We start from the raw sequence: 15,987 nt of genomic DNA on the forward strand, positions 1-15,987 counted from the left end.
TACAGGGCAAGGACCGGGGGGTGGTGGAGGCGGCGGGCACGGCGCTGGGCCTGGAGGGATCCTACATCCCCCCACTCCTACATCGAGCTGGTGCAGATCGGGCACCTGACGGAGGTGCGCGCCCTGGCCTGCCGCGGCAGCTGGGCTGGGCTGGCCTGGGCTGGGCTGGGCTGGGCTGGGCTGAGGCTAACCAGCGGTGGCGCAGCCAGAGTGTCGTCTCGCCTGCATGGTGCCCTGGCGGGGGTCTGGTCTCGCCGCCTGGCACGGCAGCGCGGCTCCGCAGCTGTCCTCGCCACCCCCCGCGGCCCGCCGCGCCCCTCTCTCCACCTCCTCCTCTCGCCCCGCCCCCTGCTGCAGTCCTTCCAGACGGTGACCGAAGACCTCAAGCGCAGGTTTGCGGTGAACGGGGAGCCGCTGATCGACGAGCATTTGGTGGGCAGCCTGAGCCGCGGCGCCAGCCCGCACTGGAGCAACGACGCCTACAAGCGCCAGACCGGCTTCCAGCTGCCGCCGGGCGCGCTGCAGCTGTCCTCGTCTGGTGCGGCCCGCTGCCGTGCTGCTGGCCTTGGCCGATTCGCCCGGCTGCCTGCCTGGAAGTGCTTTCCCCGGCCCTGCCGCCGCGGCTCGGAAAGGGCAGCGCTGGGCGGTGTGGTGGCGCTGCGGCAGGCCCGCTGACGCGCCCCTGCGGCTGCCCCTGCCTTCCTGCCTGCCCGCCTGCGCTGGCCTGCAGCCCCTAGCACGGCCATGCACCTCATGTCGCCGGTGCGCCCCGCGGCGCGCGGCTCCAGCAGCGGCGCGCGCCCCGCCTCCTCCGCCTCCTCCCGCGGCGGCGGCCTGCTGAGCCAGCAGATGGCGGAGGCGCCGGCGGGGGCGGGCCCGCTGTCCGCCGCCCAGGCCAGCGCGGCTGTGTACATCAACGGGCACGCCTCGGGGGGGCCCGCCCGCACCGCGGGCTCCACCTACGAGCCAGGCAGCCGCAGCGGGGCGCACACGCCCGAGGACTTCCCCGGCACGCGCAACGGCAGCAAGCCCGCCAGCCCCAAGGCGCTGGAGGCGCAGGTGGCCAAGCTGGTGCAGGGGCAGCAGATGCTGAGCAACCAGCTGGAGGAGCTGGCCCTGCAGATCAGCCTGGCGCAGAGCGGGCTGGGCGCGGCGCCACGCCCCGCGCAGCAGCAGCCACAGCAGCAGCCGCAGCAGCCTGCAGCGGGGCTCTGGCAGCAGCTGCGCGGCGTGGGCAGGGGCAGCAGGCTGCCGCCGGCGGCCTGGGCGGCGGCGGGCGCGCTGGCGGGCGCCGGCACCACCCTGCTGCTGGTGCACGGCCGGGGGTGACCCCCGCAGCGGGGCCCGGGCCCCCCCCGGGCCAAACGGTTCGCGGCGGCGAAGTGGGGCCCCCTGCCTTTGATTTCATTGAATAGCGCCATCACCCCTTCCTTTTCGTGGCCGCCACCGGCTTCTCCAAGCCGGCATGATTTTGTTTGGGGGCGGCGGGCTTGGCGTGCCCTGCCGCCGCTGGCCGTCCCCCGGGGCCGTGGGGGTTGCTTTTAAACAATTAACTTGACCTCCATTTTTTTTTTTAAACTGCGGCCCTGGCCCCCCCCTGCTCTGTTCTTAACTCCCCCGCTGCCACCTCAAAAAAAACCAAAGCTGGCTGCCAAATCTCATGCTACAGTCTCCTGCGCTGAATCACTCTCGGTTTCCCGCAGCCCGCCACCCACGGGGAGGGTTGGAATTCCTTATGTAAAAACGAATAATTGAGCAGGGGGCTGGCATAGCAAGCAATTGAAGGGAATCAAATAGGCGGGAAGACATGAGCGCGGTTTCAAGCAAGGGGATCAATGCTGGGTGGGGAGCAATGCTCGGGAGTGGAGTGCGCAGCAGCAAGGTTGGCATGCCAGCGCTTGGCCTCACGCCTTGGCTGCCACGGCTGCTGCTGCAGCTGCCGCTCCAGCAGGCTGCGTGACCAGGTCGCCCTCTAGCCGCTGCATGACGGGGACTGGCTGCGGCGTGGCGTGCCCCTGCTTCAGCGCCCCCCACTCTGTGTCCGCCCAGGTCAGCGCCTGGTGCTGCTCTGGGGTGAAGCCCAGCTGCTGGTAGATGCGGGCGGAGAGGGAGGGGGTGACGGGCGACAGCAGCACCGCCACCACGCGCACCGCCTCCAGCACTGCCGCCAGCACCGCCGCCGCCTCCGCCCGCTGCTCCTCGCTGCCCTTCTTGAAGGCCGTCCACGGCGCCGTCTCCTCCAGGTACTGGTTGCCCCGCCCGCTGATGCTCAGCGCCGCCTCGCAGGCCTGGTCGAAGCGCAGGCGCGCAAAGGCGTCGGCCACGGCGGGCGCCTTCTCCGCCGCCAGCGCGCGCAGCGGGTGGTCCGCCGCCACGTCGGCCGCGTCCAGCGGCACCTCGCCGCCGCAGTTCTTGCGCAGCAGGTTGAGCGTGCGGTTCAGCAGGTTGCCCACGTCGTTGGCCAGGCTGGCGTTGACGATGTTGCGGAAGCGCTCCTCGCTAAAGTCGCCGTCCTGCGGTGGTGTGCAAGGAGGCGGGCGGCCCGGCGAGCGGTCGGTTGAGGTGCCGAGGTGCTGAGGTGGCGGGGGGATTAGGGAGGGCAACCTCCACCACGCACACATCGAGGGCGGCGCCTCCCAGCCTGCCTGGCCGCCCAGCGGCCCGCCTTCCGGCCACCCTGCCACCCCGCCCAGCCCAGCCACCCTGCCCAGCCCCAGCCCGGCACGCCCTGCCGCACCTGTCCAAACACAATCTCCCTGAGGAAGTAGTAGCGCACGGCGTCTGCGCCGTAGGCGCCCACCAGCGCGCGCGGCTCCAGCACATTGCCCAGGCTCTTCCCCATCTTCAGCCCGTCCTTGGTGAGGAAGCCATGGCCGTAGACGCGGTCGGGCGGCGGCAGGCCCGCCGACAGCAGCATGGCGGGCCAGTAGACGGCGTGGAAGCGCAGGATATCCTTGCCGATGATGTGCAGCGAGGCGGGCCAGCCGGCGGCGGCCAGCGCCTCGGGGGAGGCGTCGGCGGCGGCGCCCTCGGGCAGCAGGCCTGGGCGCGGGGGCAGGCAGGCGGGCAGACGGGCAGGCAGGCGTGTGTTCTAGGAAGCCAGGGAGGCGAGCAGGCGCAGGCTGCGGAAGCTTGGGGGCTGACGGCGCAGGCTCTGGCCCAGCCACGCGGCGGAGGCAGGGCATCAGGGCACACCTGACAGGTAGCCGTTGAGGGCATCAAACCAGACGTACACGGTCTGCTTGGGGTCGCGCGGGATGGGGATCCCCCACTCCACGGCGGCGCGCGAGATGGAGAAGTCGCGCACCCCGCTCTTCACCCACCCCAGCACCTCGTTGCGGCGAGACTCGGGCTGCACAAAGCCTGCACGCAGGCGGAGCAGCAGCGGCAGCAGCAGGGGTGAGGGGCGCTGCTGCCCTCCCTGCCACCGTTGCTGCTTGTGCGGCTGGTAGGAAACACAGCCGGGCCCCAAGAAACTTGGTGGCTGATGCAGCCCAGGCGCAACCAGTCTGCTACCAGGCAGCGCTGCCGCTGCCGGCCCGGGTCGGGCCCGCCCACACGTGCCTGGGCTGCTGCACAGCTCCTCCAGCTGCGCCTGGTACTTGGAGAGGGCAAAGAAGTAGTTCTCCTCCTTGCGCTCCACACACGGCTTGCGGTGCACCGGGCAGTTCTTGTCTGCACCAGGCAGGCAGGGAGCAGGGCTCGACTCGAGCAGGTCAGGCGCCTCCAGCGAACAGACAACACCACGCTCGCCCCATCCCCAGCATGCACACCAGCGCCCACCTCCTCCCAACCTCCTCCCAACCAACAGGTTCCTTTGGCTCCGGCCAGCCCCGGCCCCTCTCAGCCCGGCACACCCACACATGCCCCCCACACACACCACACATGCCCCACACATGCCCCACACCACACCAAGACACCAACACACATCCACACATCCCCCCGCACCCGCATCCATGTCGGCCTCGTCCTTGTACTCCTCGCAGTCCACGCAGTAGTGGCCCTCGTAGTCGGCCTTGTAGATGTCGCCGCGCTGCCACACGCGCTCCAGCACAGACACCACCAGCGCCTCGTGCCGCGCGTCGGTGGTGCGGATGAAGCTGTCGTAACCAATGTCCAGCTGCGCAGCGGGAGGGGAGGAGGAGCAGAAGGAGGGGGGGTGGGGAGGGGCACGGCAGGGCGCAGAGCAGCGGTGGCGGGGGTGGGCACTCGTGGCTGGCAGCACAGTGCCACAGCCAGCCACCAGCCAGAAGGCAGCAGAAGGTGGGACGGTGGTTGGTGCGGCCCGGCGATTGGCCCCACGCCTCACGTCGCGCCACAGCTGCTTGTAGCTGGCCACGACGTCGTCGCAGTGCTCCTTGGGGGCCATGCCGCGGGCCGCCGCCGCCAGCGCAATCTTTTCGCCGTGCTCGTCGGTGCCGGTGATGAAGGTGACGCGGCGGCCTTGCAGGCGCTGGAAGCGGGCCAGGGCGTCGGCGGCGATGGTGGGGTATGCGCTGCCCATGTGCGGCGCTGCAGGGGGCAGGTGGGTGAGGCGAGAGTGCAGGGTTGGACTTGCAGGGCGCTTGCAGGTCCTCACACTTCTGTCCAGACATCAGCCGAGGCTCGCTGCCTGCCGTCCACCGCCGCTCACCGGCGTTGACATAGTACAGCGGCGTGGTCACGGTGAACGGCTGGCTGGCGCCACTGCCATTGCTATGATCGCTGCCTGCACAGGCCCGTGGGGCCGAATGCGCGAGCCTGGAGCGGCAGGGGCCGAAGGCCGCCTGCCGGGCAGCCAGCCTAGCTCGTCCAGCGACTGCAGCGGTGGCCCTCAGCGACCACATGGCGCTGGGAGCATGCACTGCTGTGGCCATGCGACTGTGCACCAGCCCAGCAGGTGGTGTCGGTGCTCACCCAGCGGCAGGCCCGGCTTCTGGCGCAAGAGACACAGAACGGTGCACAGAGGCCGATGGATATGGCGGATGCAAGTTCTAGTGGGCAATTGGGCCAAGCCGACGTAGCTGGCTCGCCATGCCGGCCTCCCTTGCGCGTGTGGAATTGCGGGCGCCCCCATTGCCCGATTTCCATGACCTAATGGCCTATGTGATTCAATTGCCTTCTCCTGGACGCCTCCTGACACCAAAGCGGCCAACCACTTCGCATGTTTGAGCCCTCGCGCTCTGGGCGGCACAGGGTGTAACACAGCGGCACCGGGGACAGCGCAGTCCAGCCGGGCCCAGCGCGGTATCTGCCGCCCGGAGAATGGGGACCCCCAGCCAGGCCAAACCACTCCTCCCCGACCACCCGCCCCTCCTCAGCCGCCAGCCCAATGGCGAGCGCACGGTTTACGTGTCGCCGGAGCTGCCGCCCGGCATGGAGCGCAGCGGGGGCCAGTGGTGAGCTGCGGGCTGCGCGGAGGCGCCGGCGCCTCGACTGGCGGTGCCGTCATCCAAACCTGTGCCTTGCTTGCTGCTTGGCTTTCACAGCACGGGGCTACATCCCACCGTGGGATGGCTTGTTTGCTGGCGGCGCATAGCGCACAGGGCAATGCGGCTCCACGTGCCATGTTGCGCCCATCCGCCGCCGCCGCCGCCGTGCCCGCAGGTCCCTGGCCGACTTCCAGCTCAGCAAGCAGCTGTACAAGGGCAAGGCGTCCACGCTGTACCAGGCCACCGACAGGGTGTCTGGGGAGGTGGTGGCGCTGAAGACGTACAGCAAGCGGCGCCTCAGCGACCTCAACTGGTACCAGGTGGAGCGCGAGATCCGCCTGCACGGCCAGCTGCGCCACCCCAACATCATCCAGCTGCACGCCGCCTTTGAGGACGACACGCACGTCTTCATGGTGTGCGAGTACGCGGCAGGTGGGCGGGCGGGCAAGGGGGTGGTGGGCATGCATGCGGGAGTGCTGCTCGGCGGGGGCGGGGGTGGAGCAGCCGGTGCCCCAGACCTTGGCAAGCAGCGGTGCCGCACCCGGGCCGGCCCGACGGGCCTCTGGCTGCCCGCCACATGCAGGTGGCGACCTGTATGAGGACCTGAAGCGCGCGGGTGGGCGGCTGAAGGAGCGTGTGGTGGCGGGGGAGGTGCTGCCCCCCTTCATGGATGCCCTGGCCCACATGCACGCCCGCTCCATCGTGCACCGCGACATCAAGCCCGAGAACATCCTGCTGGGCGGGGGCCGGGCGGTCAAGGTGGCCGACTTTGGGCTGAGCATCAACTGGGGGGAGGAGCGGCCGGTGACGCGGGCGGGCACGCTGGATTACATGAGCCCAGAGGTGCTGCAGTGCCCGGAGAAGAGCAGGCCGGAGGAGAACAAGGTGGGGCGGGGGGGTGGGGGGTGGCGCGCGTGTAGTGTGGTGGTGGTGGTGGTGGTCGGGCGTGTGGGGAGGTGCAGGCGACAGGGCGAGGCAGGGGCCAGGCCTGGCAGTCGGGCCTGAGCTCTGCACGGGCTGGCCACAGCAGGTGCATGCCACGCTGCCTCCCCCCCGCCGCAGGAGCGGCTTGAGCTGGGGTACAGCGACGCGGTGGATGTGTGGGCTGTGGGCATCCTGGCCTACGAGCTGCTGGTGGGGCGGCCGCCGTTTGAGCGGGAGAGCCGGGAGGAGACGCAGCAGTACATCCAGAGGAGGGAGCCGGCGCTGCCAGAGGGGGTGTCGGAGGCGGCGCGCGGCTTCATCTTGGCGGCGCTGGCAAAGGTGCGAGGCAGGGGAGGGGAGGGAGGGGAGCGGGAGCCGGCAGGGGCAAGGGGCCCGATGGGCTGGCCAGTGGGGGCAGTCTGCGGCTCCTGCCGGCACGCTGCCTGCCTGGCCGTGGCGCTGATCCGCCTGGCGCATGTGCCGCTCCCTGCCCCCCTGCTTGCCTGCCCGCCCCCAACAGAACCCCCGCAAGCGGCCCGCCATGGAGGACCTGCTGCGCCACCCGTGGATCCAGCAGCACGCTCGCCGTCCCTCCACCACGACCCCCACCCGCACCTCCGACTTCCGCCTGCCGCTGCAGCAGCTGGCCAGCCCCGCCCTCCCCGAGGCCGACCGCCGCTCGCTGCACGGCGCGAAGAGCGTGCGGGACTTCTCCGCCCTCCTCTCCGCGCCCACCGTCTTCTCCCACACGCTCGCCGCCGCGCTGCACCCCGCCCTCAGCATCGCCTCCTCTCTGCTACCCACCGCCTCCACGGCTGCTGCGGATGCGGCGGCAGCAGTCAGGCCCACCACCACCCACAGCCGCCTCGGGGCAGCCGCCCTCCGCCCAGACACGCCAGCCGTGCTGAGCCCCTCCTCTCCAGCTGCGCAGATGGTGGCTGACCTGCCTGCGCCGGCCTTCCCAGTGGCAGGTGAACAGGGCACAGAGGCTGGCAGCAGCAGCTGGGGGCAGGCGGCAGGCGCGGAGGCGGAGCAGCAGCCCTGGCATGCTCGCGCGTCGGGGTGGGCAGGGGGCGCCAGCACAGCTGGCTCCCTGCGCCTGCCGACATCCACCGCCGGGACGGCTCGTGATGCCAGCTTTGCCAGCGCACTGTCGAGCACCAGCGCTGCCGTGGGTGAGAAGAGGGGACACGAAGCGATGCATTTTTGGCTGTGCAGCCTTGCTTGCCTGCTTGTCGACACCTTGCAGGCAACTGGTCAAGCCTCAACTGCGCGCCTGCCCTCTGCCTGCCTGCCTGCCCGCAGAGCCCAGCGCCTCCAGCCTCTCCTTCACCCACAGCGCTGCCGCTCACAAGCTGCGCACCTCCTCCTACAACCTCCAGCAGGCTGCCGCTGCCGAGCAGCAGAGCGCCTTCCTAGTGAGCTCCCGCCCTGCCTGCTGGCTCCAGTTAGCAACAGGGGTGCCAGCTAGCGGCAGCGGTGCACATGCTCAGGGGCGGCGGCACCGCTCAGCAGGCGTATGCACAGAGCCATGACGGCTGCATGCTGGCGCGCTGTGTCCCGTCCCAAAGCTGACTGGGAGCATGTGTGCACCCTGTGGCGCAGGAGCTCTACAAGAGCATGGCCCCTCTCCCAGCAGCCGCAGGATCGGAGAGGACTGCAGGCAACCACACGCCGCGTGCGCCGCCCCTAGGGCGCAAAGCCACCGGCAGCCATCCGGCCGCCGCCACCCGCAGCAGCAGCAATAAGGCGCTAGATGCAGCAGGGCTTCCGCCTCTGCAGCAGCAGCAGCAGCAGCAGCAGCAGCATGAGGCGGGAGGCGCAGTGCCGCCAGCGACTGCGCTAGGGCGGCTTCCATCGCTACACAGGGTGCTGTCTCAGCCGGCTCGGCATGTAGAGGCGGCACCAGCCGTGGCCTCGCCAGATGAAGAGGGAGGGCCAGCAGCAGCGGCACCAGAAGTGGTGCCCGCTGAAGGAGCAGGCACAACAGCTGCGCCTGCAGACAGTGAGCTGGCAGCGGCGAGGGAGCAGCAGCAACACGCCGAGCTGGCCTCCATTCCTGAGCAGGCCAGCGGCGAGGCCGAGGCCGGCAACCCAGTCGGGCGATCCAGCCAGAGCGATGCAGGTGATGGAGGGCACATCGTGCTGGAGGTGGTGGCGCTACACAAGGGGCAGCAGGCGGCGGCGGCGGAGGACGATGCGCCGCCCAGAATCGCGGCAGTGTATTCGCTGCCAGCCGCCAGCGTGTGCGGCAGCGGCGCAGATCCTGCGGAGCATGGCCGGCAGCTTCATCACGGCCTGGAGCCGGAGCCCTCCATGCGCACCGCCCAGCTGACGGCGCACGACCGCATGCGGGAGGCGGAGCAGAGGCATGTGGAGAAGCTGCGGGCGCGCGCGTCGGCGGCCTCGCCGCCGCCCGACGCTTCGGCAGCTTCCAGGCAGCAGCCGCGCCAGCTGGCGGGCTCCAGCTACGGCGCCGGCATCGCCAAGTCGGCCTCCTCGCTCCTCAACAAGCTGCTGGGCAGGAGGCCGGGCCCGGCCGGAGATGGCGCAGCAGCAGGCGGCAGGGTGGTGGAGCGATCGGGCAGCTCTGGAACCGCTGCCAGCCAGGGGCCGGAAGGGCAGGTCAAGCACTCCAAGTACCGCCTGTCCCCGCCTTCGGTGCACATGAGCGTGCGCGCAGGCGGCGGCGTGACGCAGCCCCCCAGCCCGCGCCAGCAGCCGGCTGAGCCGCACCGCAGCGGCGGCGGCCTGGTGCACCGCCGTGCCCCGCCGGCCGCAAGCCGGGGCCTCCCTCCCAGCAGCCCCGCTGGCAGCGCCGCCACACTGCGCACCCCTGTCCCTCGGCGGGCGGTGCCAGGCAGGGCGGTGCCTGCGCATCACGCGGCGGCAGCCGCGGCAGCGCAGGCAGAGGCGGAAGCGCTGCCAGCCATGCGCCAGCGCACGGCCAGCCGGCCCAGCGGGGAGGGGGTGGAGCACAGCAGCAACAGCAAGTCGGTGCGGTTTGCCGCCCTTGGGCGCTCCGGACCCAGCGCCAACCTGGATGGGCAGGTGTGCATTTATTAGGCAGCCTGGTTTGCAGTGGGTTTAGGGTCCCTGCCCTTCTCTTTCTCTGCTTGTAGGGGCTTGCTGCCACATAATGCCGCCAAGCAAGCTGTCTCCTGTGCTGGCTGCCGTGCAGGGCGATGGCGACCTCATCCCTGCCTTCCACTCCCAGGGCGCTTCAATGAGCTTCTCCAGCGCTGTCAGCAGCCTGCCCAGCCTGACAGCCCAGCGGTCTGGCAGCACTACCTCGCCCCGCGTCAGCAGGAAGGGCAGCATGAGCCCCGGGGCCAGCCGCAAGAGCAGCCACCTGGCCCCGATGCCCTCCCGCAGCTCGGTCGGCCGTGCCGCGGCGGGTGCGGGGCTGCACGGCGCCTCCAGGCACCGCGGCAGCAAGGTTGCCTCCATGCCGGGGGATGCCGGCGGTGGGCCTGCTGCCGACCATGCGGCTGCGATGCGGCAGGAGGGATCGAGCGAGGAGGGCGGCGGCATGGATGCGGTGCAGCGCTCTGCGGCGTCCTGGAGCGCAGGGGCAGGCAGGAAGGGCGCCGCGGCGCAGCGCAAGTCGTCGGCCACAGCCGCCCGCCTCAGCATGTACCGTCAGATGATGGATGTGGGCGGGCGCACCAGCCCCGACAGCCATGGCGGCAGCCCTCACAGGTCGCCCCCAGCCACCGCAGCCAGCCACTGATTGCGAGCTCCCTGCGGGGTCGCCATCTTCTCATCTTTATGTATTTTTTCACATATATTTATTGCTTTGCTGTTGCTGCCCTCGCGATTTCTTCGTGTGAGATTCTTTTGTTAAAATCTTTGACCGCCAGCGGCTCGCTCGCTTGTAAGTGACTCCTTGAAGGAGTTTTCCATTGCATTGTGTCAAATTATGGCAGGACAGTATAGGAAGAATGCGGCTACATGTATATGCCGACAAATGAAACTCAGGATGCGTGATGGCAGGGCAGCACTGCACTCCCTCACTGCCGCTCCACATCACCAGGTTGCGGCGAGTCGCCGTCGGCTGCCGCCTGGCTCAGCCTGTCCCACACCCGTGCGGGCTCCGAAACGGAATGCCGCAGCAGGCTGCCACCGTCGGCACCATCGGCAGTGCCCGCCGCAGTCCTGCCGCCCGGGAGCGGCGGCCGCGGCGGCGTGCCGCCCGCCTCCCCCGGCGGGGCATCTGCTTGCAGCAACGAGCGCGCCTGCGGGCTCATGCTGAAACGCTGCTGCAGCGCTTCTATCACGCGGCGAGGCGGCACGCCCAGCGACCGCACAAAGCTGCCCGCCCAGCCAGCCTGTGGGCTGCCGCCCTCTGCCTCATAGCCACTGTCTGCCCCGCCGGGCGGCAGCTGGTGCGGGGAGGGTGCAATGTCGGTGGCCCTGCACAAGGCGAGGCAGCAGGGCAGGCACAGGGCAGGTTCAGACTAGAATGACAGCACACTCTTCACTAGACGGCAGCACTCTCCGCATCGACACACAGCGTGGGCCGCTGCACGCCAGGCATTTGGCCGGCAGTGGGTAGCACAGGGTTGGACCAGTGGGGCCTCAGTCGGGCTGACCTGCTCATGCCCTCTCCACCCCACCACCACCACCACTCACCTCCACCACCCGCTGCCCGCCGCATGGTCCAGGTCTTTGCGGGTGATGATGCCCAGGCAGCGGCTCTGCCAGTCCACCACGCACAGGTGGCGCAGGGAGAGGGCCAGGAAGAGGTGATGCACACGGTCGGCGGGCGTGTGCGGCCGCACTGCACCATGCTTGGCGGGGGGGACGCATGGCAGGGTTGGGGTGGGCAGGCGGGCAGCCCAGGGATCGAAAGAGGGCCGCAGAAACGGGAGGCACATGCGCACGGCACAGTACAGGCGTGAGGTAGGCGGGGGCGGGCCCAGGGAGATGGGGAGGCACCTGTGGTGGGCGCCAGGTTCATGAAGGGGGCCAGGTTGAGGAGGGCCGTCCGGCCGCCCTCCAGCTCCGCAGCCACCGCATCGGCCGCCGAGTCGAGCACCGCAGACTCTGGCATGGCCGCTGCCCCCCTGCTGGCATCCAGGGAGGGGAAGCTGCCCCCGCCGATGCCCAGGCTGGTGGCGGGCCCCAGCAGGCCCAGGCAGCTGGGACCCGCCGCCGCGGCGCTGCGGTAGGCGCCCAACCCCGCCTGCGCCGCCCCCTGCATCTCGTTGCCAAGGGCCTCCTCGAAAGCGGCCGCGTTGTGGCGGGCCAGGTGGCTCAGGTAGCGGCCGCGCTCGTCGCAAAAGGCGCCGTGGCGCAGCAGCACTAGCAGCTGCAGAGAGGGCCGGCAGGTGAGGGATGAGGTTGATGCGAGGGCAGTCGGGGGGGCATGCCACACTGGGGGAGCCATGAGCTCGGCTGCTCCTGATTTGAGAAGCTGCAGGCCACAGAGTCCAATGCGCCGGAGGCCTGCTGCCCCACGTGCCACACACCTGGCTGCGCAGCACAAAGCCCTGCATCCTGCCAAAGGAGCGGCCCGCGCCGGCTGCGCCATCGGGCGGCAGCAGGTGCTGCTGCTTGCCGGCCACCAGCACCGGGAAGCCGTTGTGGGTGGTGCTGCGCAGCACGGCGAGCACGGTGCTGACGCGCTCGACAGGGGCCAGCCCCACCACTGGGCTGGCCATCACCGACTCTGCCGTCTGGCTGCGCAGCGCATGCGGCGGCTCCTGCGGGGGGAGGTGGGGGGTGGGGGGTGGCGGGAGCGGGCAGGGTGCAGGTGGGTGGGTAGCCCCAGAAGAGGGAAGAAGCACAGGAGGGCCTGCTTAAGCAATGGGTGGCCTGCCGCACGCGCTCGAGGCCCCCAGCCGCCCCGCATACCTGTCGCAGGTAGTAGCAGCTTCCGTCCTTGGTGTCCAGCTCCGCTTCATACAGCCCGTCTGGGTGCAGGTGGTGGGCCACCAAGTTGGAGATGATGGTAGCCAGGATCACTCCAAACAGAAGGTCTACGGGGATGGGGCAGGCAGCAAGGTGATCGTTACAGCAGCACACCAGCACCCCTGAAATGCAAAGACCATGCTGGCACCGTCGATAACGCTGCGCTGGCGCAATCCCCCACCCACTCATGCACCCTGGGAGCACAGCCAGCCTGCCGGCACTCACCTATGCCCTTGGTCCCCTCAATCACTATTACAACGAGCGAAATACTGCTGCGGAAGACGGCTCCCAGCATGGCGGTGGCGCACACCACGGCATACACCCCCGGCTGCACGTCCCACCAGGACGGCAGCACCTCCAGCCCCAGCAGCCCCAGCAGCACACCAAAGGCGCTGCCGATGAGGATGCAGGGCCTGCGGGCGTGACATTCATGTCGCACAACCAGGGTGTGAGGCAGACTGCCCAATCAGCCGGTCCATGACGCAATCTTTGCCCAGCCAATTGCAAGCCCTGCTCTCAGAACGCTCACATGAACAGGCCGCCGGGGACGATAAGGTTGCTTGCTGCCAAGAAGAGGGCCAGGTATGCCACCACCAGCACCGCCAGTGAAGGGACAGTGTAGTAGCAGGGGGTGGCCAGGCTGCACAGCTGTAAAGCAGGCAGCGGTGCATGCACAGGGCAGGGACACTCAGAGAGGGTACACAGCTGCACAGTGCAGGGCCAGCGGCAGCGGGAAGGCAGGCCTCAAGCTCCATAGCAAGCTGTCCCCGCTGCTCTCATCATGCTGAGCCAGGCTCCCCACCCACCCGGTTGTTCACAGGCTCTGCATCGCTGCCCATACTGAGGAGGGTGCGGATGGTCCAGACGGAGCTGGACAGCAGGCCGGTGGCGAGGTCGTTGTACTGCCCATCTGGGCAGCCGTACTGCATGCAGTCCGCCGCATCCCACTGCTCTGGGATGTCGAGGCAGGTGCCGACAGCTGCGGGCAGCCCGGTCAGGGCAGCTGCCGTGATTGCTGCCACCGCTGCCCCCTCCAGCAGCCGCCAGCTGATGCCGGGGTGCCCGCGCCGCCAGAAGAGCACACGCCGCTTGCCGATGTTGAAGGCTGATCCGAGGAGCCCGCCGCACGCACTGACAAACACCAGGAGCGGCATCTGGATCAGCCACTGCATCAGCAGGCATGGCGGGCAGGCAGGGGCAGGCATGGCGCAGAGAGGGCGAGCTCGCTGCCGCAGGGCAAGCAAGCAGCAGTGGCTGGGAGTAGGCAGGCTGAGGCCATCCCCACCTCCAAATTGGTCAGCGGGTTGATGCCCCGGAAGCTCAGCATGCCGCTCTGCGACCTGCATGCCATCCACAAACCACCAGCACCAGGGCTGATTCTGTGCAGCAGTCGTGGATGCCTCCCACGCCGCACCCAGCCAACACTGGCACGGTCTGGCAGGCGGGCCTGCGCTCGCCTGGGGTGCAGCTGTGCCAGGGTGAAGCAGGCGACCGAGGCGCACAGGAAGCAGCGCCACGCCAGCTTGCGGCTCCACACGCTCGTTGCCTCCTCCAGGGCAAACAGCACACCTGCGCACACGCGTGTGGGCAGATGTGGGCGCCACAGGCGCAGCCGCAGGCCAGAGCAGATGGCTCGCTACCGGCGGCCAGCAGGCAGGCCTTCATCCACTGGGTGCCAGCCCACAGGGCTTCTTGCTTCACCTCCGATGGGTGCCCCAAAGGCGGCGGCCAGCCCCGCAGCCGCGCCGGCTGACACCAGCTCCCGATGGTCTGAGTTGGAGAACAGAAAGTCCTCGGCGGCGCTGGGCGCCATGCCCAACGCCGCCGCCGCCTGCTCCAGCTTGCCACCAGCGGCCCTGCGATGCAGGTTGAGCCTCCGGTACAGCACTGCAGGCTCACGGAGGGAGCAAGGGAGCACCTGTGTGCCGCAGAGGGCAGGGGGAGCGACCGGGGGGGGGGAGCACAGGCCAAGGATATGCGCATATCGCGGCGCAGGGCTCACCATGCTCGCCATGGCACACCAGCGAGGCCACGGCTGATCCCAGGTGGATCATGGGGCCTGCAGGCCACCAGCAGCAGGGAAGGGCTGAAGCCGGGCCTGCCCCACAGTGCCAACCGGCTGTGCCGGCATCGCGCCCAGGCGGCACGCAAGCTGCCAGCGGCTCACCCTCCACCCCCAGCGCCAGCCCGGCCAGGCGCGAGGCTGCGGTGCCCAGCAGCTTGGCCACGTACACCTTGACGCTGAGCAGGCCGGCAATGGCGTTGCCGTTGAGCAGGGCCATGACCAGCGCCACGCCGCCGCCGCTGGCCCTGGGCGCCCAGCAGTGCACGGCCAGCGTGGAGGCAAGCACGGCAGACAGGCTGATGGCCAGCATGGCGCCAAACACCAGCGGCAGCCCCTGCAGCGCGGCCAGCGCGCCGTGCAGCGGGACGCCGCCGCCCCGGCGCAGCGCATCCAGCAGCCGGTTGCGGTGTGTGCACACGAGGTCCACCAGGGCCTGCAGCGCCGTGGCTGTGAGGCCGATGAGGATGCCCGACAGGAAGGTGGCAATCAGCTTGGTGAGCGTGGACCCAGAGTAGCTGCAGCGGGCGACGAGCAGGTGGGGTGGAATGGGAGCGCAGGTTGTTCTACCAGCATGCAAAAACGAAAGGTTGAAACCTTGCAGGACGGCAGAGCAATGCATGAGGACGGCAGAGCAATGCAAGGGCACCCGGCCACCTACCCATACAGGTGCCGCCGTTCGCCTGGCTGCGCCTGCTTCTGGATGTATAGTGCAGACACCACGGTTTCGTAATCCAACGACTCGACAGCTCCGTGACTGGCAGCACGGCGGCGGGCGGCCAGGCGGGGCGCCGCTGCCGCCCGACTGCGCAGGTTGGCGGGGCCGGGCGTCGCATCCGGACCCAGCAGCGGCTCTTGAAGCGCTGGAAGCCGGCCGGGAGCGGCCATTAGGTCGCAACTTTGTGCCAGCAAGAGAGCAGCAAGCCTACATAGCCCCTGCAGACTGCATCAGGGTGACGATAAGGAGCTTGGAACGACATGGATCTGTTGCCGCCACCGACCACCTGCGAAACTGCTACCGCGCAGGGCCTAAGTGTCGCCAGCTGGGCGCCCCGCCATGGCACGCCATCGCTCCATCCACCTCCTAATAGATTACCTTTCGTAAAGTTGCCTTGGGATGCCTCTGAACGTTTGTTCCAGTTCTCCTTTCCAAGTCAGGGCCCATTGCAGGTGCCCAGACATGAGCAGCAGCGCTGTTCTCAAGTGGTGGTGCGGCAGGGTAGGGGCTGTTTTTTTTTTTCAAGCGGATAGTGCAGCTGTCGGACATGGAGCATCACATGCAGAGCAGAGCAGAGCAGGATAGAACGAGCGCAACACGGCTACGCGGCAACCGTGTTGTGCGGCCCGCCGCTATTGTTGTTGCTGCTGCTGTGCATCCTCTGCGCCGGTCGCCTTGTACTCTGCAGTCGAAAGGAGACGGAAAGGGGGCAGGCAGCACCACATCATTGCCTGCACGCCGTGCGACAGCCAGCCTAAATGATCCGCATGCCCATTGCACTCCCCTCCAGGCGGGCAGGCAGCCGGCCGCCTCGCTCACCCTTCTTCAGCTCCCACAGGTCTTTGAAGGGCCCGCGTGTGTTCTTCACAGCAATCTCCCCCAGCACCTCCTTCAGGTGCTGCGTCGGCTGCACCGTATCCTTCTGTAGCTGCGGGAAGCTCCAGCGCGGCTGCTTC

The 15,987-nt window shown here is 69.1% G+C and overlaps 5 protein-coding genes across 5 annotated transcripts in view; 2 read left to right on the forward strand and 3 right to left on the reverse strand.

Annotated features, from left to right (window-relative positions):
* The window catches only part of CHLNCDRAFT_52890 (hypothetical protein), a gene marked incomplete at both ends in the record, with an annotated part of 4,574 nt that extends 3,245 nt beyond the window's left edge, over positions 1-1,329 (forward strand). Inside the window, 2 exons of the mRNA XM_005846949.1 lie at positions 358-538; positions 731-1,329. Of these exons, the coding sequence (XP_005847011.1) occupies positions 358-538; positions 731-1,329 (780 nt within the window). The remainder of the gene's footprint in view (positions 1-357; positions 539-730) is intronic.
* Positions 1,330-1,597: 268 nt separating this feature from the next.
* Positions 1,598-4,922, reverse strand: CHLNCDRAFT_31569 (hypothetical protein). Its single transcript, XM_005847155.1, has 7 exons — positions 4,634-4,922; positions 4,310-4,512; positions 3,949-4,120; positions 3,559-3,675; positions 3,196-3,363; positions 2,738-3,042; positions 1,598-2,513 (listed from the first exon to the last, which is right to left on the reverse strand). The coding sequence occupies exons 1-7, from the start codon at positions 4,854-4,856 to the stop codon at positions 1,905-1,907; spliced, it is 1,797 nt and encodes a 598-aa protein (XP_005847217.1). The 5' UTR covers positions 4,857-4,922; the 3' UTR covers positions 1,598-1,904.
* Positions 4,923-5,587: 665 nt separating this feature from the next.
* Positions 5,588-6,954, forward strand: CHLNCDRAFT_24076 (hypothetical protein; the record flags this gene model as incomplete). Its single annotated transcript, XM_005846950.1, has 4 exons — positions 5,588-5,843; positions 5,995-6,254; positions 6,474-6,674; positions 6,856-6,954. Coding segments are annotated over 4 exons (816 nt in total), but the record flags the coding sequence as incomplete, so codon positions are not given.
* Positions 6,955-10,348: 3,394 nt separating this feature from the next.
* On the reverse strand, positions 10,349-15,201 carry CHLNCDRAFT_135046 (hypothetical protein; the record flags this gene model as incomplete). The annotated part of the gene is made up of 14 exons (XM_005847156.1): positions 10,349-10,751; positions 10,971-11,118; positions 11,277-11,649; positions 11,810-12,043; positions 12,195-12,319; positions 12,477-12,664; positions 12,781-12,899; positions 13,058-13,417; positions 13,537-13,591; positions 13,754-13,820; positions 13,953-14,138; positions 14,254-14,310; positions 14,419-14,831; positions 14,975-15,201. The coding sequence occupies 14 exons, from the start codon at positions 15,199-15,201 to the stop codon at positions 10,349-10,351; spliced, it is 2,955 nt and encodes a 984-aa protein (XP_005847218.1).
* A 462-nt stretch (positions 15,202-15,663) lies between these two features.
* CHLNCDRAFT_135047 (expressed protein) lies at positions 15,664-15,959 on the reverse strand (the record flags this gene model as incomplete). Its single annotated transcript, XM_005847157.1, has 2 exons — positions 15,664-15,713; positions 15,851-15,959. Coding segments are annotated over 2 exons (159 nt in total), but the record flags the coding sequence as incomplete, so codon positions are not given.
* Between the last annotated feature and the right edge of the window lie 28 nt (positions 15,960-15,987).

Source organism: Chlorella variabilis, assembly GCF_000147415.1.
Source record: "Chlorella variabilis unplaced genomic scaffold CHLNCscaffold_12, whole genome shotgun sequence".
Classification (NCBI taxonomy): domain Eukaryota; kingdom Viridiplantae; phylum Chlorophyta; class Trebouxiophyceae; order Chlorellales; family Chlorellaceae; genus Chlorella; species Chlorella variabilis.